We start from the raw sequence: 26002 nt of genomic DNA, 5'->3' as shown, positions 1-26002 counted from the left end.
TGTGGCATGTTATTAGGCCATTGATTTTTTTAGTACTTGGTTAAATTTACCGTCAGTCAGGTTAGGATTAGAGATGAGCGAACCGGGTTCGGGTTCAAGTCCATCCGAACCTGAACGTTCGGCATTTGATTAGCGGGGGCTGCTAAACTTGGATAAAGCTCTAAGGTTGTCTGGAAAACATGGATACAGCCAATGACTATATCCATGATTTCCACATAGCCTTAGGGCTTTATCCAAGTTCAGCAGCCACCGCTAATCAAATGCCGAAGGTTCGGATCGACTCGAACCCAAACCCGGTTCGCTCATTTCTAGTTAGGATGCAAACAATCCCAAAATGTTTAACCGCACACCCCGCCATCTGACGGCTTGATTCTCATGTCTACTATGCTACGTATATCTCATAGACACGCATGAGGAAAGTAATTTTTTAGCAGTATGGTGGCCCAGTGGTCATCAATAGAGATGAGCACAACTCGAGTATTTGAATACTAGTGGCTGAAGAAGTTGGATGCAGCTCTAGGGAGTCTGGGAAAACATTCAGTGCCCAATGGTGGTGACGGCACTAGTGTACTGATAAAAATACTATGGGTTATCCATGTTTACCCGGACTCCCTTGGTCTGCATTCAACTTTTCAGCCACCGGTATTCAAATACTGAACGATCAGACTGGAGCATGCGTGAGTTGCGCTCATCTCTGGTTAGCAAAACTTTTGATTAGTCAGGGTGTGAGTATTCAGAATTGAAGATCCCCATTGATCTAAAATGAGCCAGGGGAAGTGCATGATGAGCTCCATTATAAGTCTATGTTGTGCTGCGAAGTGGAGATTGCAGAGAGCCTGGGAGTGGGGCACATGACCCCCCACTTCTCTTGTCCTATTTTAGAAATTGTGGGGATGCTCTGACTCCAACCGACCTGACTTTTGACATGTCAAAAGTTTGTTTTTTTCTCTATTGACAGCACACCTAAAAGGAAAAAAAGAACAACCTGACCTCCTTTTTTCCTGAAGATGCTTATATAGAATAATAAATCATTTACCACCAGCTCTTGTCTACAAAGCATTTTTAGCTTCTCACGTAATGTCTTCCTTCTAGAGATGAGCAAACCTGAGTGAGTGGCATTTGATTACCGGTGGCTAAAGAAGTTGGATGCTGCCAGGAAAACATGGATACAGCCTATAGTTTTCCAGGACTCTTTGGGCCTGAATCCAACTTCTTCATCCACCAGTAATCAAATGCTGCAAGGTCTGGTTCAGACGAACCCAAGCATGGGCTCATCTCTAGTTCCTTCCACTTTGGATCCTGTGCCAATATCCGCGCTTTGCCGTCTCTTCTCACTGACTATTCTTCCCTTGCAGAACCTGGTCATGTTCATGAGCGACTTTGTAGACTGGATAATCCCAGACATTCCCAAAGACATCAGTGAACAGATCCACAGAGAGAAAGTCTTAATGGTCGAGGTGTTCTTAAAGGAGGAGCAGGGAAAATTACAAATGCTGGAAACCTGGAAGGAACAGAAAAGAGGCGAAAACTGCAACAACCAAAGCCCCAGACTATCCCGCAGTAACACCGGGAGCACAACCTCTGCCTACTCACATCGTGTGGATGTGTAGCGCAAGTCACCTGGAGGACACATTGGTTTTGGGCATTCATTCCACTGACAGAAAGGTCATTCAAGATGTGACTCTTGAGCATTTGGCCAGCTATTGTCTGTGCAGCCTATCTTGGCTCCCACCTTGTATGGCCAGAGGACCATGCTCTTGGGGATGAGCAGTGTCGGCAGAGGATTTCTTGACGGTGTCACCGCTGGCATCTGCATGTTATACATTAGTAGTAGAATGTATTTCCTCTGTCATGGGTATATTGTGTCTTCCGCTGGGTCACTTGTGGAAAATTTTAGCTTTTTCTTGGGAGTCCTGCAGACTTACAATAAACTGCACATATTTCTCTACTTTTACGTAAGGCTTGGACGGGACAAGGGCACCACTTCATGGATCTACGAACAATGATGGCCATTCCTCTTGAGTGATCTGTTAATATGCCCGGAGTTCTCCTCGCCAAATCGGACGTTGTCCTTGATGAGACCCTCCAGCTTCCTAGTAATGCTGCACTATTTTTAAGGACACTGAGAAGCATTTCCTTTATTCTGTCGGACTGGAGCATCTCCTCCAGCACTACAAGGGTTAAGCTTGCAGAGAAGATATTTTTTTAGACACTACCTATGCAATGTAAAGCCGCCCTTTTTTTCTTTATATGAATCTTTTATAATCTATTTATTGATGGAAAATTTATTGTCAAACTGATCAATTCCTTTTTTTGACAACTAGCATTTACTACAAGACTAATACCCCTGGTTTAACCTATGAAGTGCTATGGATTGTGGGGCGCCCCTTGTGTTCAGTGCTTCCCCGGTAGCTCCTGAGGTTGATTTTTTTTTTTTTTTTTTTTTTTTTTAGTTAATGGGGGTAAAGTTAAATTTTACAATGAGTTTATTATAAGTTTTGTAAGTGTCCATCCCAGCTGTGATCCACCAATGTCATGGAAGAACCATTGATAAACCCAACAAGGGGGCAAGTACTGGTCAGCTCAAATAATTTATTCACTACCAAGTCGTTTCTCACGTATCAGGCCACATAACCTTGCCATACTCTAGATCAGTGACGGCGAACCTGTGGCTCTCCAGCTGTTGCAAAACTACAATTCCCATCATGCCTGGACAACCAAAGATAAGGCTTTGGTTGCCCCGCCATGATGGGAATTGAAGTTTTGCAAGAGCTGGAGGGCTATAGGTTTGCCACCACAGTTTTAGATGATGGCCCTAATCTTCATGACCATTGGTTTTATTCACTCACGTCACCTGGTATACGTCATATGTATTCAATGTGCCCAAAAATTTACTATATCGAAGTAGCAGTTATAATGGTTCCCTCCATGGAATGTCATACTAGGAAGTGAGGATATCTACTGAAGCCCGACTTTATAGCTGGCTATATAGGGCCTTATCGTACATTTCTAGGCACTCGCCTACTTAGTGGGGAATTTGTTGGCCATTGGCACCAGCCGACTTTCATTGCACTTGTCATATTGTTCTCACTAGTTTTCGACTTGCTTACGTTGGAAAAGTTTTTAGCTCCTGGGGGAAGGGGGGATATGTAGAGTATGGAAACATTCAATGTTATTAAAATGCAGAATACAGTGTAAATTGTTTAAAAAAAAAAGTTAATATATGACTGTTACCAAGCCATTGAGTCACTGTTACAGTAAAGGTTATACAAGGTTAAAAGAACATGGCTGCCACCTTCCAAAAAACGCCCCAACCCTGTCTGTAGGGTTATGTCTGCTATTCTCTATAATGAAGCTGAGGAGCAATACCAGACAATGCTATAAAAATTTCTGTATCAAAGCAGCCATATTTTTAATATAAACCTGGAAATGTAGAAGGACGGAGTTAAAGGTATGAACTGACCGGGCAATTGCCCTTGTAGAATGAATGTAACCAGTAGCTTCACGGTTCACTGTGTCCCATAGGTTCAGTACCATAACGCAATGGTGGAACCCCAAAGCCAGAAGAACAATCCTACCACACTGAGGTCATACGTTTGGGACGCGCTTCATAGTCTTTGCCTTTGGGAACTTAACCCTTGGTGCTCACACCGTCCATTGTCTTCTTAACAATGACATTCCGGTATATTTGTGTAACCACAGGCCATGCACACCGATGACGGCTGTACAAGGATGAGCATGGGATACGCATGGATGATTGCTGACGTTCTGTATAGGTGGCACATTGTCATTGGACAAGGTTCTTACATGTTCTGTTGAGGTGTTTTTTCTTTTTTTTTTTTTTTTTTTTTTTAAAGAAAAGTTGTAAATCTATATAAATCTATTCTAGAAAATGATTTAAATCCTATTCATAATAAAGCAAATATGCAATTCTACTAGAATGTGTTGGTTGTTTCCATTCTGAACATGTAGGACGGGCAGGGAACCAAGAATAGGCTCACAAATCTGTTGGGTTTCTTGTGTAGCCGTGAGTCAGACCATGCAGTTCCTAAGGGGCCTAGGAGTAGAGACAAATGGCGATGAGCTGTATGTGGAAAGGGCTTTAGGGTCATGGCTAGCGTTAAGCGAACTTGCCGAAAGTTTGGCAGCTTCAACTTTTGTCTAAACCCAAAAGCTCTGCAGTTGATTGTCGGCATCTGAAGAAGTTTGATGCCTCCCTAAGGAGTAGTCCTGGAAGACATGAATACAGCCATATCTATGTATTCTAGGACTCTGCAGGGCGACATCCAACTTCTTCAGAAGCCGGGGATCAACTGCCGAGCATTCGGGTTTTAACAAATATTTTTGTACCCGAACTTTCAGCAAGTTTTTAACTTTCAACACTAGCCATGACTCTAAGTCCATCATGGAGAAATGATGTGGCCCTATATAGAAAGTCAAAGGTTGATACCTACTCTAGGCAGCACTGTGGCCTGGAGAAGGCCCACCCTCCCAATTTATAGAGGGGTTTTTCTTTTGACTACATTGCTCACATTAAAGATACAGGGGGCTTTCACTGGGATTGAGAGGGGTCACCTTAATAAATATAACACCTCACCAATAACTCTTGGGCGGGCATAAGAGAAAATTTTATTTGGTTCCATTCAGGATCATTGAGTTAATGCCCCACACTCCTGTTGGCTAACATTGTAGGATCCCATGGATGAATAAATCACACCTAGATTGGGCCCTCTTTGGGATCCCCATACCATAACTTAAAGGGTATTTGGGAACTTGTCCCTAAAACAGTGAATATACTTGGTAGTTTACTTTATGATGTTGGGGCCTGGCACGACAAACAAGGTTACCATTTGTTAAATGGTGCCGGCCTAGTTATAGCATTTTTCCCCTGGGCTGAGAGCTTTAGTCTACTCTTCAACTAACAAATTACACTACTAAATATGCACAGCATAATATATCACTACTGTCCTCCTCTGTGGCTCCCAATGACACACATTACAGCCAAGGATGACTGGGTGCTCTGTGCTGGATTCTACAATAGTTTACACAATGGGATCCAGCGACGCAAACAAATTCTTGGCAGAGCGGCCCATCCCATTAATGTCTCCGCCATGACAGGACACAGATTTACCATTAACAAAGACAAGTAGTGTAAGGGAACCTTACGTGTGTTAACTGCCTGAGTGTTACATGAGGTAGTGCCATGGTAAGGCCCCGAGGCCTGATGTCAGGTGGATGCACATGGCTCTAGTATGTGGCCAGACATGGCCGCAACCCTCAACACAAGCTCTTAGGGGCCTATTCCACAGGATCGATGATCGGCTGATTCGGCCGATTATCGCTCAGTGGAATAGAGAGAACGATCAGCCAATGATTGGAATAGCGTTGCGCGGCAGGCGACCGACGATCCAAGCACTATACATTACCTAGCAGGGCTTCTCCTGCGCTCCGTCTTTCTCCCCGAGTCCCGCGCGCAGAATCAACTCCAGAGCGGCCTGATTGAGCTGTCAGACCGCTCAGCCAATCACTGGCTGGGACCATCGCGACCAGTGATTGGCTGAGCGGTCTGACAGCTCAGTCAGACCGCACTGAAGCTGATGCTGTGCCGCGGGACCCAAGGAGGAAGACGGAGTGCAGGAGAAGCCCTGCTAGGTAATGTATGCTGCAAGGACATCTGTAACGATGTCCCTGCAGCCCTCACTAAACGATCATCGGGGCCATGGAATAGGCCCAGTAAACGAGCGCTCGGCGCTCGTTTACATCGTTGCACGGCCCGTGGAATAGGCCCCTTAGTCTTCCAAGGTGATTGTGCTTCCATGTGTGGTAACTAGAGATGAGTGAACCTCAAACATGCCTGAGTTCATCCAAACCAGAGCAGCATTTTTTGATTACCGGTGGCTGAATAAATTGGATGCAGCCCAAACGCTGCCTGGAAAATATGGATACAGCCATATACCATTGGCTGTATCCATGTTTTCCAAAAATCCCTAGGGCTGCACCCACCTTCTTTAGCCACCGGTAATAGGATGCCACCGCTCTGGTTCGGATAAACCCGAGCACACCCAAGGTTTGCGCATATCTAGTAGCGAACCCAGCGGAGATCAGAGCCTGTAGGAAGGTTGGGCACTATTTTTCATGGTGAGGATGGTACAAGGGCATCCACAGGATTCTCCCATACAACATAGGTTGACACTGTAATAGAGGGAAGGCAGAAAACTAATAGTAATGGTTTAAATCCCACTGTGAAGTGTCTAGTCAGATGGATAGCAGAGATAGACACATGAGTAGATAAGGGCATACTCCTTAATGCTGCGTTTACACGGAACGCGCGAATTTGCACGATAACTATCAAATTTGAACGAAAATCGTGCTTGTAAACGCAACGAACGATCGAACGACGAGCGAGAAATCGTTCATTTTGATCTTTGAACATGTTCTTAAATCGTCGTTCGCAAAAAATTCGCAGATCGTTCCGTGTGAACAGTCGTTCACCTATTTTACCTTTGCGTGAGATAGGATTAAGCGATCGCAAAACGAATTTTCCGTACGATATATCGTTCCGTCTAGACGCTGATCGTTCTAAAAGAAAAATTGTTACTTCAAAGTCGTTAATCGTACGATCGGGCGAATTAACGTAGCATAAAGGGGAACTATCAGCAGGGAAGACAAATCTAACCCACTGATCGCTCCCTATTGTGCAGGAGACGAGGATGAAGGTAAGCCCCTTACCTTCTTCCTCGGCACTGTTCCTGTTCACTTTGTCGTTTACTCCTCAGTCCGGTAAGAGACAGCCCAACTCTTGTCTCCAGTTTGGGTGCAGGTTTTGCGACTCTGTTCCATTGAAGTGAATGTGGCTTAATTTCAAACCGCACCTGAACTGGAGACAAGAGTGGTGCTGTCTCTGGAAGAAAGTGGCCATGTTTTTCTAATGTTTGGATAACCCCTTTAAGAAAAAGTTGATCTTAGACAATAAGCCTGCAGACCCGTTTTATTGGTCAGGTGGCTATTTTGAGGACCACAAGATGCGACATATTTTTCCGGCTTGTCCTGTACAGTTGTATATATGGCATCTAGGAGTGACTGGTGACATGAAGCAGGATGGAAAGGTATTTCCTGTGTCAGGAACAGAACTACACCCTGACCTATTCTTCAATGTGGAATGAATCGGTAACCTGAAATTATGACTCATTAGAAGGACTAGAGGAAAATGAAGCTGCACCATGGACCATTGTGTCTTGTGGATACGTTATAATGTTTATAATAATATAATTGTTTCGGTGCACGTTACAGGCTCCAACAGCCGAGGACTTCTTGTTTCGAGGACTGATAAGAGCATCTCCACAGAGCCCAGGACCTTGGAGGAACTGGTAGTCCCTTCTAATCTTCAGATTGAGCGTAAAGCAAGGCAGCGTCGCCATGACAACTGTCTGACATCCAACAACTGTGTACAAGGCTCATGTGGACTGCTTTGTACCACGCCCACTCTGAAGACTGAGTGGGAATTTAACTTTAGATGCGCACTTTAAAGTAGACCTGCCAAAAATTTTTTGCTGAATTACGTATGGGCAGTGTACAATAGGGCCTCTTACCCTGAATCAGGAGATATAACTCTTATTTCAGTCCATCCCTCCAGCGCTGAGATAGAAGCTATAGAAATCTCCCAATTTGTATAAAACTTCTAAAGCTTATATCTGAGTGCTGGAGCGACTGAGTGACATAAGAGGTAGGGTCCATTTACACAGAAAGATTATCTGACAGATTATCCGCCAAAGATTTAAAGCCAAAGCCAGAAACAGATTATAAACAGAGATCAGGTCATAAAGGAAAGCCTGAAATTTCTCCTCTTTTCAAATCCATTCCTGGCTTTGGCTTGAAATCTTTGACAGATAATCTGTCAGATAATCTTACTATGTAAATGGACCGTACCACTTATGACACTCAGTCGCTCCAGCACTCAGATATAAGTTTTCAAAGTTTTATACAAATTGGGAGCTTTCAATAGCTTCTATCTCAGCGCTGGAGTGATGGACTGAAATAAGAGTTATATCTCCTGATCTAGGGTAACAAGCCTTATTATGCACTGCCTTTACTTTAGTCAGCAAAAAAACTCCTGTCAGGTCCACTTCTAACAAGTAAGATCAGTCATAGACCATTGCTGTGTAATTAAACAACAGTTAACCCCCCCCCCAAAGTTACTACTAGATGGATTACTCCAGGCCCATGTACATATACCAAAAGGACGCTGGTTGACCTCAGGGGGATCAACCAAAACACCGCAGAGACACCATCACGTGTCTCAACGCCAGTGTATTCTAGAACATTGCCCCCTGGGAAATCAAATATGCAAAAGAACACTGCAGAGACACCATCACATGTCTCGACGTCGGTGAACTAGCCAGACCTTCCCTCCGGGAAGGAACAACCAAGCCAGAGGCATTCTCCAATTAAGGAAACCACCTCAGCAAGGTATCCATCCACAGACAGCTGTTTCGGGGTATCCATCCGAATATTTAGTGTTACCAGGGGCGTAACTAGAAATGTCTGGGCCCCATAGCAAACTTTTGATTGGGCCCCCCCCCGACTGACCACTAAACGGTCAAGTGAAGTCATAACTACATAACTGCTAGCTCCTCTGGTCAGGAGTGCTTGCAGTTAAAGGGACATTTGCAAAACCCAGGAGACCAGCTGGGCCACCCGGTGCTGCAAATGATGACGGCTCAGGGGGCCCAGTGTATTGCAGGAGCAGGCCATGGGGCCCCCTGATGCGGCGGGCCCCATAGCAGCAGCTATGGCTGCTATAGTGGTAGTTACGCCCCTGAGTGTTACCATCACATATAACATAACATCCCTTGTACGGAGGGACTGATACACCAGTTGGGGCACAGGATCAGATCTGCTCCAGGCACTTGTAAACCCATGGGAGGAATATTTCCATTATGACTGGGGGAGGGCCAACAAGGGGCACAGAGGGTAAATGCCCCCCAGGCCGCATTATATTTATTTTTTTACCAGCCTTAAAGAAGCTGTCACAGCTCATAGATACAAACAGTCCTCTGATCAGGTTATACCATAGGATTATTGTAATGGAAAATGTCTAGGTACGATGGACAGAAGATTCCCCATCCCTGCTCTATGACCTCCATATGTCATACATAAGGACACACATTAATCCCTTTAAAGGGTTAAATCTTTTTTTTATTGAAATTAACTGGTGTCAGAAAGTTATAGAGATTTGTTATTTACTTCTATAAAAAAAAAATCTCAAGTCTTCCAGTACTTATCAGCTGCTGCATGTGCTGCAGGAAGTGGTGTATTCTTTCCAGTCCGACACAGTGCACTCTGCTGCCACCTCTGTCCATGTTAGTAATTGTCCAGAGCAGTAGAGGTTTTCTATGGGGATTTGCTGTCTTGGACAGTAGAGAGCACCGTGTCAAACACACCACTTCCTGCAGGACATACAGCAGCTGATAAGTACTGGAATACTGGAGATTTTTAAATAGAAGTAAATTACAAATCAATATAACTTTCTGAAACCATTTGATTTTAAAGAAAAGGATTTTCACCGGAGTACCCCTTTAAGGAAAACACCACGCAAATATGACTCTTCATTCTGGCATCATGTACGATGCTTCTATTTCTATGCCCTTAATTGTTTGCATCCACCACTTGTCTCGTTCCCTGGTGTTAGTATTACAGGTATGACGGACGACATCTTGGTTACAAATTATATATATACATATATATCTCTTTCCTGCTTACACCAGGTGATTGTTTGTGACAGTAGTTGTAGGTTTGCACCTCACAGGCTCATCTTATTTTCCATGCCTGTGTAATGATACGGCATTATATAATTGTAGCCTTGGCTGGTCGCTCCTCGCCTTCTCCTTCTTGCAGTATCATGGCTCTCAGTCAATAGCGGATTATAATTGGTCCATTTTGGGCGGCAGCCCAGGGCCCTGAGCTCCTGGGGGGCCCATGGCCACCCAAACAGACTTGTACTTTAGGGGTGTATTGTCTCCTGGCTACAATTCAGCAAAAAAAAAAAAAAAATCGCAGCTTTTTTACTGTGATTTTGCACAAATTAGCGTATTATGACATTATCTATCCTGTACTATGAACACCACGCTAGTGTTACCATAGTTACAGTGGTGTGGGGGGGCCCAGGCCTGGTGAACAGCCCGGAGCCTATGGTAAAGTTAATCCGGCCCTGCTCTCGGTGTGTTCCTGGAAATGCGGGAGGCTGCAGATGATCGCGGCTTTGGGATAACGGATGTATGTGTATAGTTTTTGCTTGCTGTCTGCTCCTTCTAGGGACTTATTGTGATTCCAGGAGACAATTTAGTTGCTCGGTGTTAACAAATGTAAATGTTTCTCTTTCGGGGACGTTTCTTTGCTTTGGATACAACACAACATTTGGGAAGAAGATCGTCATGCGTGATAAAAAAAAAAAAAAAAAGGTGTCGGGCTGCACATACTGCGTGTGAAAGAGTCAAGGACCCTTGTCTGTGCCCCTTACATTAGCATGTCATTGTATAAACCAGTCATGGGGAACTTCGGTCCTCCAGCTGTTGCAAAACTACAATTCCCATCATGCCTGGACAGCCAAAGCGAAGCTTTGGCTGTCCAGGCATGATGGGAATTGTAGTTTTGCAACAGCTGGAGGGCCAAAGGTTCCCCATGGCTGGTATAAACTGTACAGTCAGTGGACCTCCACTGTAACTGTGTTCTTACACATAGATAGGGGCCCTCTGATTGTTACAAAACTACAATTCCCATCATGCCTGGATAGCCAGCGCCAAAACATGATGGGGATTGTAGTTCTCCCACCATTGGAGGGCAGCAGGTTCCCCACCACTGGTACAAAGGCCTATGCTAGGGTGAGATTTATCAAACATGGTGTAAAGTGAAACGGGCTCAGTTGCCCCTAGCAACCAATCAGATTCCACCTTTCATTCCTCACAGACTCTTTGGAAAATGAAAGATGGAATCTGATTGGTTGCTAGGGGCGACTGAGCCAGTTTCACTTTCCACCATGTTTGATAAATCGGCTTGTAAGACTTGTAAGGTCGGCTTCACTGTTTAAACAAGGCAGCTGTCCCTGGTACTGCAATCCAGTAGGCTGAGCTGTAATACCAGGCACGGCCACAACCAAATATATGGCACTGTAAACAATGAAAGGGATACAGCACTGATTAACCCGGCACAGATCAAATATTCCTGGATTATTCTAAAGATAATACAATAATTCTTAAAGGGGGACTCCACTTCTACTTAAAGGGGTATTTCAGTAAAAAAAAAAAAAAATCTTTCAAATCAACTGGTGCCAGAAAGTGCCAGAGAATTGTAATTTACTCCTATTTAAAAATCTTAAATCTTCCCATATTTATCAGCTGCTGTATGTCCTGTAGGAAGTGGTGTATTCTTTCCAGTCTGATACAGTGTTCTCTGCTGCCATCTCTGTCCATGTCAGGAACTGTTCAGAGCAGGAGAGGTTTTCTATGGAGGATTTGCTCCTGCTCTGGACAGTTCCTGCCATGGACAGAGGTGGCAGCAGAGAGCACTGTGTCAGCCTGGAAAGAATACACCACTTCCTGCAGGACATACAGCAGCTGATAAGTACTGGAAGGCTGGAGATTTTTTTTTTTTTTTTTTTAAATAAAAGTAAAGTACAAATCTCTGGCACTTTCTGGGACTAGTTGATGTAAAATAATGATTTCTTTTCAGCTGAACTACCCCTTTAAGAGATGGACTCATCTCAGCAGTAAAACAACTGGGCACAACAGTGTCCTGTAAGGAGAACTTATTCTTGGAAGTAAGAAGCACAGTGACAAGTGGGGGGACTGGATTACATCACACTAGGAGCTGCAGGGGAACCAGGTAGGTGATTAAGACAGGAACATTTAGGGACACCTGTAATAGGGAAAAACATTTATCTTGGAATAACCCCTTTAAGGATTTTCTCTCTGAATATTCCTAGTTCTCTCTTCACCAGTGCTGTACAGATTTTTTTTTTGTAGCCTCTGCAGATTTATCTTCTTAACTTGATCACCCCCTAGAGGACATCTGTATTATAGCATTGGCTTCAAACATTTTACTTGTTACTGGACAACTGCCAGAAAGCGAAGACACGCTGAAAAGAGACAGAAAGCGATCATTGGTAGCCGGGACGATTCTTACAAATAATCATGAATTGTTTAATGAAATCCTATTATACCTATATATAAGCAGACACCAAAACAAGCATTTTATACTTACAGTCGCCTTCGTGCAACTTTGCATTCAACATTTGAAAATCCATAAATGTTCAGGTTTGTGGTTAAAAATCTGAGTCGGGGTCATAGGTCGGGGGTTGGCCTCTAAAGATAAGGAACTGGAGGGGGAAGGACACCTTTCCTAGGCCTGAACAGGCAGGCGCTGGGACTTGGATCCTTCCTTATGGTCTATTACCCAGAGCGATAATCTACCAAAGCAAGCCGATTCAGCAGATTAGCACTCCGTGTAGTAAAGACAACAATCTGCTGATAAAACGATCATCTTCTGATCATTGTAGTTTATTCCAGCTTTAAGGGGTTATCCAGCGCTAAAAAAAACATGGTCACTTTTCCCCCTCTTATGTCTCCAGATTGGGTGGGGTTTCAAACTCAGTGCCATTGAAGTACATGGAGCTTAATTGCAAACCACACCTAAACTGGAGACAAGAGAGCGGGGAAAGGGGCCATGTTTTTGTAGCGCTGGATAACCCCTTTAAGGGCCATGTTACGCAGCTCGGTAATCATGCAGCAAGAGCCACACAGACCAGCACTTTGTGATCACAGCAGATGTCCATCTCTCTGCCGTGGGCCGGGTGCTGTATGCAGATGTTGTGGCAGCCAGTGGGCTCTGGTGTGGTCTGGTGGCCAGGAGGGGTAGTACCCACCCCCAGACATACGGACACTGCTCTTGTAAGGTTAGCACTAAGTGTAGGTGCGACGCTTAATAAAAAATTGAACTTCAGTGCAACAGAGGACAACACAGGAACAGAGCCGCTCACAGGTGCAAAAACAGTCAATAGTTGAAGAAGAAGGTTACGACTGAGTGTAGACAGGGTAGTTTAGAGACCGTGTAGGGGCCCTTGTCTAATTAGTACAGTATTGTAGTGTAGATACTTGAAAGAAGAAATCCTCATACTCATGTATATTTATGGACTAGGCATATATAACCGCCTTCTGCCCCACCAGCTCGGAGACCACCAGGTAGGGTAGTACAAGGCCTAGGTTGAGCTCCTACTGAAGATTCCCCAAAGTGGACGTTGTCATTAAGATACTTCAGCACTTAGTATTTAGCATCCTTCCCTTAGGGCCGTTTCACACTGAGCAAACACGGCGCAATTCCGCGGAATCCCGCTGTGCTCACTCTACTGCTTTGAGCAAATGGGAGAGCGCGCGCCTGTCTGCTCCCTCTTCCCTCCACTCAAAGAATGAACATGTTCATTCCTTGAGCGGAGAGTGGCGGCAGCGGACGAGCGCGCGCTCTCCCATTCACTTAACAGCAGGACACTGAGCAGGGCGGGATTGTGCCGTGTTTGCTCAGTGTGAACCGGCCCTTACTGGGGATCAGTCCCTCTTCCTCTCTTCTAGGAGGTCACTGTTCTGACTTAGAAAATCCATGGTGTCTTGGTTGTCTCAGTCCCTGTCAAGGGTACTGGCCTAAGCCAGGCCTGCATAGTAACTGCAGCAGGAACCTGTCTCTTGTCTGTGTCTCTCATACACACTATCTGGAAGGACTACTCAGAACAGGAAGCTACCTCAGCCTATATAGGGCTGTGTCACAGGAAGAGAGGAGAGTAGGGAAGGTGTGGAGTGTAGAGTGTTTTGCACCTGTGATTGACTAAGCTCTCACATAGCTAAACCTAAGACACTGCAGCTGTGCACAGGGAAGAGTGAGACACCTAGAGGCTGGAGCGGAAATCACAGCTTACAGCTCTTGGTGGGGCACCTGACAGAACCACTTTCTGACAGGTGGTGAAAAGCTTAGTGACCCCTGTACTGGGACACTACATGTCTCCAGCAGGATACTCTGAGCAGTCTCTTCTCCTAATCTATCCTCACAATATCCGCTTCCTCTGAAGTTTCACACATGTTATTAGAGGTCTCTGTCTCTCTGTGCACAGTCCCCAGCATTCTCACTGTGCCTTTTGTTCTCTCTTTTTGCAGTCTCCCTGGTGGCAGCTGTCTATGCTTACCTTACCTAAGGTCTGGTGTATGATCAGTAATCATGTTGTACTTTGCTTCAGGGATGTACCGTGAATGATTCAAATGCCAGAAATAAAGGTCCCCGCAAAGTCGCTCGAACCCTCAACTTCGATAAAACTGGCTGACTACCTAAAGCAGGGATGGGGAACCTGTGGCCATCCAATTGTTGCAACTATAATTACTATTTTGCCTGGACGGCCAGCTATAGCTTTGGCATGATGAGAATTATAATGCTGAAGGTTCCCCATCCCTGATATAAAGTATATGGTGGCCTCCTAACTGAACTGGGGTAGAGATTGGTCCCTCATGTTGAATTTTTGCTGCCTGACCCTTTAGTTCTCAGAGAGATAAGCCACTGCCAGAGCAGCTGCTCATGCCTCCTCTCTTCATTGACAACATGATGATCTTCCATGTGTATGAGGATATAGGAAGAGAGATATAATAATCTATATAATATAATTTCCTTTCCATTAATCTAATAAAACTTAAAGAAGAAGTTGTTAAAATCAGCACTACGTGTAAATGGCAAAAAAAAAAATGTTTAAATTAGTTTGGTAGCTCACAAAAAGGGTATTAATGGGTCAAGAAACAGTAAAAAGCTGCTTATACCCTTTCTGACCACTAGATGTCAGCCTATACCTGTGTTTCTTCTAGGATTGCAGCCAGTCTACTATGAAAGAGTCACACAGATCGGTGGCAATGACTCCATGGTTCCACCATGCCGGGCGGAGCAGCTTCACGGGCAGGGAGCTCATTCTCCAGCAGTAAGGGCCCTGTTCCACCGGACGATTATTGTTCACATAATCGTTAACGATTAACAATCTCAAACGACCGCTATTGCGAAAGACCTGAAAATGTTCACTCATTTCCATGGAACGATAATCGTTACTTATGATCGTATTTGCGATCGTTTCTTCGTCGCTATTGCGTTCGTATCTACTGCGAACGACGTCTTATTCAATGCGAACGTTTTGCGAATGAGCAACGATAAAAATAGGTCCAGGTCTTATGAAGCGATCAACGATTTCTCGTTCGGTCGTTAATCATTAGCTGCATTTCAACCGAACGATTATCATTTAGATTCGAACGATTTAACGATAATCTGAACCATAATCGTCCGGTGGAATAGGGCCCTAAGAAGTAAATTACAAATTTGTATAACTTTCTGACACCATTTGATTTACAAAAATGTTTTTTTATTTGGAGTACCCCTTTACTATTCCGTGTACAGAGGTTCCTCAGATCCTGGTGGTTTTATTGTACTTTCTTTCTATTATTTTCTCTGTTTTTTACTGATATGGGAGCAAAAATTATTATAAGACACTGTCTTATTTTCGGGGATAGACAGCATGAGACGGGGATAGAAGCACTCACCCTCAGGCTTCTCCTTGCTGGCTCTAGCAGTTGGTGGGAGTCTCAGCATGTCACTTGGATATGTTAAAAAACATTTTTTTAAACTTTTTTTTTTTTTTTTTTTTTTAAATGACAGAATCACTTTAAGGGTGCGTTCACACCTACAGGATCCGCAGCAGATTTGATGCTGTGCTCAGTTATTTAAATGACATCTGCTGCGGATCCGCAGCAGATCTGGTAAGTGTGAATGTACCCTTAAGGGGTATTCCCAGAATCTATCCACAGAAGAGCTGAGCACAAGGGGTCCAACCACTGGAGCACATTCTTATGGAGATCTCAGTTCCCATTACAATGCACAACCCACTGCTCCATTCATTGTATATGGCACAGGTGTCAAACTGTGGCCCTCCAACTGTTCCAGAACTACAATTCCCATCATGCCTGGACAGCCAAAGCTGTGACGCAACAATCGTGTCACTGAACTGGAGACGTACAGTGGTAGGACTGGGTGTACATGGGCTGCATGCTTTCAGCAGGCGAGGAGGAGTTCAGCTCCGGGGGCTGGGAGGAGAATGACAGGACATGCTCAGAACTAACTTCTCTCTAACTTCCTGCTCTGAGGAGTCTGAAGAACTTCAAAACTGAACATTACCAACCAGGAAACCATAGTTTTTCGAGTCCTCCATATCCGTATGGTGTAGATTCTACATTGTATCTCTTTATGGATCTGCTTTGATCATTACGCTAAAGTCCTAGAACTTATAGGAAGCGCCGAGCACTTCTACAAAGTGAAAGCGAAAACCCTCCAGCAGGGAAGCAAATATGCAGAGGACCCGGGCCGGGGTGGAGACCTTCCCCGCCATGCTGCTAAGAATATCCAATAAATTGTCCGATAAAGAACTGGACGACATGAAGTTTCTTTGCCAGAAAAAAATAGTCAAAAAGAAATTGGAGACGATCACCGTCCCCATCCACCTGTTCAGGCACCTGCAGGAGCTGGTGGAGATCTCCGAAGACGACGTCAGCTTTTTGGTGGAGTTACTGAATACGATAAATCGCCCCGATCTGGCACAAGAAGTGGAAAACTTCCAAGAGCCACAATCCAGGGCGGACGACGGGGAGAGAGGTAAATGTCTATAGGCGGATAATTTTATATATTTATATATAGATTGGTCAGGGTCTGGTTATTCAGACCAGGCCCTTGATGACCACCCTCCCTATCTGTATAGTCCTATAGTGGGGCCATGTCTACCACTCCCCAGTAACTGCCCGGGCTTGCCCTTTGTCCCGGTGGTATATACTGCACACCTGCAGTATATAGTTTTGCTTTCATATACATTGTGGTGTGACATATCACGCTCCATAGCTTCACAGGAGCCTGAGTTATACATAAAAAATACTCCCAATGTGTGAGGCCGTACTCCAGAACTGATTTTCTGGGGTGTTAACTCCTTCAGGTACAAATCTTATGCATCACAAGTATTCTGCCATCCTAGATTGCCACCTATCTATCTATCTATCTATCTATCTATCTATCTATCTATCTCCTATCTATCTCCTATCTATCTATCTCCTATCTATCTATCTATCTATCTATCTATCTATCTATCTATCTCCTATCTATCTATCTATCTATCTATCTATCTATCTCCTATCTATCTATCTATCTATCTATCTATCTATCTCCTATCTATCTATCTATCTATCTATCTATCTCCTATCTATCTATCTATCTATCTATTATCTATCTATTATCTATCTATCTATTATCTATCTATTATCTATCTATCTATTTATCTATCTATCTATCTCCTATCTATCTATCTATCTCCTATCTATCTATCTATCTATCTATCTCCTATCTATCTATCTATCTATCTATCTATCTATCTATCTATCTTCTATCTATCTATCTATCTATCTATCTATCTATCTATCTATCAATCTCCTATCTATCTATCTATCTATCTATCTATCTATCTATCTATCTGTCTATTATTTATCTATCTATCTATCTATTTCCTATCTATCTATCTATCTATCTCCTATCTATCTATCTATCTATCTATCTATCTATCTATCTATCTATCTATCAATCTCCTATCTATCTATCTATCTATCTGTCTATTATTTATCTATCTATCTATCTATTTCCTATCTATCTATCTATCTATCTATCTATCTCCTATCTATCTATCTATCTATCTCCTATCTATCTATTATGTATCTATCTATCTATCTATCTATCTATCTATCTATCCATCTATTTCCTATCTATCTATCTATCTATCTATCTATCTATCTCCTATCTATCTATCTATCTATCTATCTATCTATCATCTATCTATCTATCTATCTATCTATCTATCTATCTATCTATCTCCTATCTATCCATCTATCTATCTATCTATCTATCTCCTATCTATCTATCTATCTCCTATCTATCTATCTCCTATCTATCTATCTATCTATCTATCTCCTATCTATTTATCTATCTTTTATCTATCTGTCTATTATTTATCTATCTATCTATCTATCTATCTATCTATCTCCTATCTATCCATCTATCTATCTATCTATCTATCTCCTATCTATCTATCTATCTATCTATCTATCTATCTATCTCCTATCTATCTATCTATCTCCTATCTATCTATCTATCTATCTCCTATCTATCTATTATCTATCTATCTATCTATCTATCTATCTATCTATCTATCTCCTATCTATCTATCTATCTATCTATCTATCTATCTATCTATCTCCTATCTATCTATCTATCTCCTATCTATCTATCTATCTATCTCCTATCTATCTATTATCTATCTATCTATCTATCTATCTATCTATCTATCTATCTCCTATCTATTATCTATTATCTATCTATTTATCTATCTATCTATCTCCTATCTATCTATTATCTATCTATCTATCTATCTATCTCCTATCTATTATCTATCTATCTATCTATCTCCTATCTATCTATCTATCTATCTATCTATCTATCTATCTATCTCCTATCTATCTATCTATCTATCTATCTATCTATCTATCTATCTATCTCCTATCTATCTATCTATCTATCTATCTATCTATCTATCTATCTCCTATCTATCTATCTCCTATCTATTATCTATTATCTATCTATCTATCTATTTATCTATCTATCTATCTATCTATCTATCTATCTCCTATCTATCTATCTCCTATATATCTATCTATCTATCTATCTATCTATCTATCTCCTATCTCCTATCTATCTATCTATCTATCTATCTCCTATCTATCTATCTATCTATCTATCTATCTATCTATCTATCTATCTATCTATCTATCTCCTATCTATCTATCTATCTATCTATCTATCTATCTATTATCTATCTGTCTATTATTTATCTATCTATCTATCAATTATCTATCTATCTATCTATCTATCTATCATCTATCTATAAACTATCTATCTACAATTGCAGCCCTCACAAATATGAGGCAATTACAAGACAGACATGGCAGATGGTCAGCAAGTGAGGGTCAAACAACGAGTCAGATACTAAAAGACGCATCCTTTGGCTGTCAAGGCATGCTGGGAATTGTAGTTTTGCAACAGCTGGAGGGCCACAGGTTTCTCATGCCTGGTCTAAAAGGAATCAAGGCCCCAGTCTCAAACAAGATTGTGGCAGACAGACAAGAACTAAGGGCTCATTTACACAGATTATGTGACAGATTATCTAAATAAGATTTGAAGCCAAAGCCAGGAATGGATTTGAAAAGAGGAGAAATCTCAGGCTTTCCTTTATGACCTGATTTCTGTTTATAGTCTGTTTCTAGCTTTGGCTTCAAATCTTTGGCAGATAATCTGTCAGATATCTGTCTTTCTGTGTAAATGGACCATATGGGTAGGTTCACATTACGGAACCTGAGCGGAGAATTTCCGATGGATTCCGCAGCTCGTACCTATTCACGACCGCACGCCTCTCCGCCCGCACCATAGACACCATTCTATGCACGGACAGATTCTGCATTCCGCCAAAAGAATTAACATGTCAATTCTTTAGGTGGATAGCGGAATCGGGACGCCCATAGAATGGTGTCTATGGAGCCGGCGGAGAGGGTATGAGCTACGGAGTCCGTCAGAAATTCTCCACTCGGGTTCCGTAGTGTGAATCTACCCTAAGACAGGAGGATAAGGCTGTCAATCACTGGTCAGGTAAGGAGTTAACTGTTAAGGTGCTGGTAGATTTCACTCCAGAAGTTGCAGGGCCTTAGAATGTGATCAATTAGACCTTACAGAATCCAACCATGTTTACACCAGTGAAATACAAACATGACAACAACTAGCAAGTACATAACGTCTGCCGCAACGGCCATAGTTCTAAACCAAGGGTTTATCAGGTACAGTGATCTATCCTCGCTCCATGTGCTTCTTCCCTTCTCGTTGCACAGATCACCTGGACCAGGCCTTTGACATCATATGTGATAACGTGGGGAAGGACTGGAAGAAGCTGATCCGGACACTTGGGGTTCCGGAGCCAACGGTAGATCGTGTTATTTATGCGAACCCCAACAACCTGCAGGAACAACTCCGGCAGTGCCTGAACGAGTGGCGGAAGAAGAGGAAAGATGGCGCCACTATATCAGCCCTGGTACAGGCCCTAGAAAACTGCCGAATGCGACTGGTGTCAGAGAGACTGACGGAGGCCATCAACCTCAGCCATGGCTCCTCATAGGTGCGGTGACCACTTCTCACCTGACTAGGCTGATGTTCCCCATCCTGTGACTCTCTGACAGTTTCATAACTTGTCAGGACATGATGGGAGTTGTAGTTCTGCAACTGCTGGAGAAACACAGGCTGTGGAACACTGGATTGTGTATTGTTGCATGATTTTTCATTCTGCAGCTGCCATTAGGGGGCGCCCACAGCATATGGGCTGAGATCAATGTTCTCTGTGTAAACCTATGCGGCATAGTCTGATCAATGCGGCCTATGCGGCATCACTGATCAAGTCACAACAATTATGGATCTAAAAGTCTAATGAAGGACATTAACCCTATGGTGCCAATACTATCCCTGACGTGCTGAGAACCATTCTGGGTACATTAGACTTTTTATTACAGGCAATTGGGGAGTGGAGATCAATGTGCTGGATACATAATGTGACGTCTTTTGCAGACACGGCTAATACCAATTATTTTATGTTCAAATAAATTTTTGAAAACAAGAAAAAACTTTATTGACTATTTGTTCTCTTTTTGCCCACTTGAATACCATACACAGTCTCACTAAGGGCTGTATATAAAGTATATACATACCTGTCCATGCTCCCTGGTGTCTTCCTGTCTTCTCTCCCGATCCTCACAGCCGCCGGGGCAACATCAAAGCTACTCTATAAAGTGACAGGCTGCTCAGCCAATCACTGGCCATGGTGGTCCCATTCCAGCCTTTGATTGGCTGAGCGGTCTGTGACTTCATAGAGCGACTCTGGAGTTGCTGCGGGGTGCTGGCAGAAGCGAAGAGAATACCAGGGAGCATGGAGAGGTAATGTATGAACTTTATTATTTTCTTAACTCATTGATCAGCCGCCTGATTTTAGGTCTGGACCTAAAGACGCGATCAGCGGATGATCGTTGTCTTCGGCTGATCGTTGTCTTTATTACACGGAATCGTCCTCACTGCAGATTATCGCTCTATATAATAGGGCCTTTACAGTGCATTGTGCTTTTAATATCATTCTATTACACCCTACACCAGGGGTAGGGAACCTTGGCTCTCCGGCTGTTGCAAAACTACAACCCCCATCATGCCTGGACAGCCAAAGCTAAAGCTTTGGCTGTCCAGGCATGATGGGAGTTGTAGTTTTGCAACAGCCGGAGAGCCAAGGTTCACCAGCCTCTGCTATACACCTACACCTAATGTGAGTAGTAAGGAGGTCCCCGGCTGCCATGAGACGCTCCTCGGCATCTTGTGATTACATTGCAGGATGGCTGCTCAAAGGACAGAGGGAGCCCTGTCCTCATTCTAGATGCCACAGTTGCTTTAAACCGCAGCATCTGAGGGGCAAAATGGCTGTGATCAGAAATATCTCTGCTCCAAGCAGCTGCAGTTAGGAGTCAGCTATATAACGGGGCTGTATCCACCATGTATGCAACAGGCTCAGGTCTCGTACTTGTGCCATATAGATCCAGATGGATGTCACTAAGTGAGTGTTGTCCTGGTCTACTATATAAGTGGACGGCTTGGCTGCAGATGTGGCCTCCTGTGACCCAGCCATGAATTCCTGGATGGACTGGGACTGTGTGGATGACACCCTAAGGGCCCTATTCCACTGGACGATTATCGTTCAGATTATCGTTAAATTGTTCGAAACTAAACGATAATCAATCGTTTGAATAGCAGTTAACGACTAAGCGAGAAATCGTTGATCGTTTAATAAGACCTGGACCTATTTTTATCGTTGCTCGTTCGCATTGAATAAGAAGTCGTTCATTCGTTCACAGTAGTGACGAACGCAATAGCGACAACAAGACGACCGCAAGAACGATCATAAGTAACATTTATCTTTCCATGTAAATGGGTGAACGACTTCAGGCCGTTCGCAATAGCGGTCTTTTGGATCGTTTATCGTTAACGATTATGGGAACGATAATTGTCCCGTGGAATAGGCCCCTAAGGGTCCTATTACACGGAGCGATTTTTAACGACTAACGATAAACGATCGCAAACCAGATTGTTTATCATTAACCTGAAATCGTTCACCATATTATGCTGCGTTTACACGAAGCGATAATTCGTAAAATCGATCGTTTAACGATTTTGAAGCAACAATTTGGTTTTTATAACAATCAGCGAATTCGAACGATAATCGTACTATCAAACAACGAGCGAGAAATCGTTCATTTTGATCTTACAACATGTCCTTAAATCGTCGTTCACAAAAAAATCGCAGATCGTTCCGTGTAAACAGTCGTTCACCGATTTAACCTATGTGCAAGATAGGCTTAAGCGATCGCAAAACGATTTTTCTGTACGATATATCGTTCTGTCTAAACGCTGATCGCTATAGAAAAAAATCGTTACTTCGAAATGGTTAATCGTACGATCGGGCGAATTATCGCTCCGAGTAAACGCAGCATCAGACAAATAAAATATTATAAAAATTCTTAGAAAGTTCGTAAGAAAAATCATTATTGTGATCGTTTTTAAGATCGCTTAAGCCCATCTCACACATAGGGTGAATCTGTAAAAAACTGTTTACACAAAGCGATCTGCGAATTTTTAGCGAACAACGAACGATGATTTGAGAACTTGCTGAAAGACCAAAATCAACGATTTCTCGCTTGTCGCTTGATCGTTTGCTGTGTTTACACGGAACGATTATCGCTGAAATGCGATCGTTATTGTGAAAATTCGAACGATAGTCGTTCCGTGTAAACGCAGCATTACACAGAACAATAATCGTTAGGTACGATTGTTATTACGATCGCTATTGCGATCATTTTTGCGATCGTTTCTTCCTTCTGATCTCAGGAAAACAATGAACAATGTGCAATAACACTGAACGATTAGTGAAAAAATGCGGAACTTGAGCGAACGAACGTGGAATTACAGCGAATGATTAACGATAATTTTAGGTTCAGATCTAATGCTGAGTTTACACGTAACGATTATTGGCCCGATCGTACGATTAGCGATGTCGGATTTACGATTTTTTTTTTTATAACGATCAGCGTTTAGACGGTACGATATATCGTACGAAAATTCGCACTGCGATCGTTTTGCGATCGTTTATGCCTATCTCACACATTGGTTAAATCGGCGAACGACTGTTCACACGGAACGATTTGCGAATTTTTTGCGTACGATGAAAGACGATTTGCTGACCCGATGAAAGATCACGATGTACGATTTATCGTGCGTCGTTCGATCGTTCGCTGCGTTTACACGTACGATTATCGTTCCAATTCGACCGTTATCGCGCAAATTCGCACGATAATCGTTACGTGTAAACGCAGCATAAATCAACGACATACGAACGATTTTCCGATCGTTGCCTGCAATTACACAGAACGATTATCATTTAAATTCGAATGATATAATGATTTTTCACACGATAATCGTCCTGTGTAATAGGGCCCTAAGGCCTAAAAAATAAAGCGCTCCACAAGAGACAGGGACTGGTGTGAGATATAGATTGTTTGTACATTGCTACAGATTATGTTGGTGCTATATAAATAAAGTATTAGATATACACAAATTTTTATTCTCACTTCAGTATAACTAACTTAAAGGGGTTGTTCACAAAAAAAAAATCCTTTCAAAACAACTGGTGCCTGAAAGTGTCAGAGATTTGTAATTTACCTCTATTAAAAAAAAATCTCAAATCTTCAAGTACTTATTAGTTGCTGTATGTCCTGCAGGAAGTGGTGTATTCTTTCCAGTGTGCTCTGCTGCCATCTCTGTCCATGTCAGGAACTGTCCAGAGCAGCAACAAATCCCCAGAGTAAACCTCTTCTGCTCTCTAGACTGGAAAGAATACACTACTTCCTGCAGGACATACAGCAGCTGATAATTACTAGAAGACTTGAGAAATTTTTATAGAAGTAAAATACAAATCTCTGGCACTTTCTGGCAACATTTGATTTGAAAGAAAAACATTTTTTTGGTGAATAAGGAACATCATCTTCCGCATCCAAAAGACCCCACTGAGCTATAATGTGGTCTACTGGGCTCCCTTAAGGTGCCCTTTATTTTAACAGGAAAAATAGTACCAACACTGATGTTATAATGGAGCTATCGTTTTATAATATATATTTTAAAAGAAAAAAATCAGCTGCTGGACATATAGTATAGTCATCAGATTAAGTGGCGTGTAATACCTGGTTTAGCCTCAAGATGTCACTAATGTTACCCATGTCTATATCCTTTTCTGTAATACACAGCAATGACATACAAAGAAAAAAATCATAGTTTAACCCCTTCAGGCTGTCCTTTTATGGTGGTATGGCATAGCTGTTATTGAAAGGTGTTTGTAGATTTCTGGATGCTCCTTCCCTTACAGCTCGGGATCTTGGGCATCCCCCTTAGTATGGACAGAATCGGAGGAACTTGTAATCCCGGTTGTGTAACCCCTTGAGTTCCAGCAGGGCTCTGATTGGGTTACCAGTAGATATGAACACTCTCTGAAGAAGTTGGATGCAGCCCTAGGGAGTCCTGGAAAACATGGATATAGGCTTATGGTTGTATCCATGTTTTCCAGTACTTCCTAAGACTGTATCCAACTTCTTCAGCCACCGGTAATCAAATGCCGTGCCTTCTGGTTCGGACTAACCCAAGCGTGCTCATCTGTAATAGGGAGTTATCCAGGATTAGAAAAAAACATGGCTGCTTTTCTTCTGGAAACAGCGCCACTCAGTTTGGGTGTGGTATTGCAGCTTAGTTCCATTGAAGTGAAGGTGTAATAATACACACTACCTGAGGACAGTGGTGGCGCTGTTTTTGCAACAAAAGAAAAAATATATATATAGCCTAACCTGTAATATTACGCCTGTTTATCACATCAATCCACTAACTGTTCCAGGTGCACAGATCCAACACTGAGAAAAAAAATCTGGAAGTTTTCCATAGAAAATTATAGCAAAGGAACAAATTACAATAGAGAGACGCCAGCCCCCGCGAACTACGGTTCATGCCCCGCTCCAGGACTTGGCCTTGACCCCCATGGACGACATACAAAGCAGTGGAAGGCGTCCGCTCGCATGATGCTGCACATTTGCTGTGATTTATGCTATTTTCAGCCGCCATATCTGATTCATATTTGGCCGAGTGCCTAGAAGTCAAAACTGGCCAAAAATAGCAGTTTTACAGCCAAGCTCACACATTCAGTGAAATCAGCATGTGCAAAGCATTGTGGGAACCTGACCCCTCTCTAATATACGGTAACACAGCTGTTTTCTATTGTTGAGGAGCGCGTGAGCCGTATTACTGCACCAGAGAAACATCACGCTTCTCCGCCAGAATAGCTCAGGCTTCATAGACAAGGGATAGCTAGAGAGGGTGCAGGGTAAGCTAGAGAGGGTGCAGGGATAGAGGGATAGGTAGCTAGAGAGGGTGCAGGGATAGAGGGTTAGCTAGAGAGGGTGCAGGGATAGAGGGATAGCTAGAGAGGGTGCAGGGTAAGCTAGAGAGGGTGCAGGGATAGAGGGATAGCTAGAGAGGGTGCAGGGATAGAGGGATAGCTAGAGAGGGTGCAGGGATAGAGGGATAGCTAGAGAGGGTGCAGGGATAGAGGGATAGCTAGAGAGGGTGCAGGGTAAGCTAGAGAGGGTGCAGGGATAGAGGGATAGCTAGAGAGGGTGCAGGGATAGAGGGATAGCTAGAGAGGGTGCAGGGATAGAGGGATAGCTAGAGAGGGTGCAGGGTA

General features: G+C 43.1%; 2 protein-coding genes across 8 annotated transcripts in view; both read left to right on the top strand.

Annotated features, from left to right (window-relative positions):
- The window catches only part of ANO1 (anoctamin 1), a 135516-nt gene extending 133310 nt beyond the window's left edge, over window positions 1-2206 (top strand). For all 7 annotated transcript variants that reach the window (XM_069965208.1, XM_069965206.1, XM_069965207.1 and 4 more), the window contains one exon: window positions 1356-2206. In XM_069965208.1, coding sequence (XP_069821309.1) covers window positions 1356-1610 — 255 coding nt within the window. In that variant the 3' untranslated portion in view covers window positions 1611-2206. The remainder of the gene's footprint in view (window positions 1-1355) is intronic.
- A 13951-nt stretch (window positions 2207-16157) lies between these two features.
- On the top strand, window positions 16158-20815 carry FADD (Fas associated via death domain). The gene is made up of 2 exons (XM_069968132.1): window positions 16158-16710; window positions 20028-20815. Exons 1-2 carry the CDS (start codon window positions 16407-16409, stop codon window positions 20309-20311), a joined length of 588 nt encoding a protein of 195 aa, XP_069824233.1. The 5' UTR covers window positions 16158-16406; the 3' UTR covers window positions 20312-20815.
- The last annotated feature ends 5187 nt before the right edge of the window (window positions 20816-26002 follow it).

The sequence above is a fragment of the Dendropsophus ebraccatus genome, chromosome 4, assembly GCF_027789765.1.
Source record: "Dendropsophus ebraccatus isolate aDenEbr1 chromosome 4, aDenEbr1.pat, whole genome shotgun sequence".
Lineage (NCBI taxonomy): Eukaryota > Metazoa > Chordata > Amphibia > Anura > Hylidae > Dendropsophus > Dendropsophus ebraccatus.
Note: the sequence above shows the minus strand (reverse complement) of the source record. Positions and strands in the feature narration are given on the sequence as shown.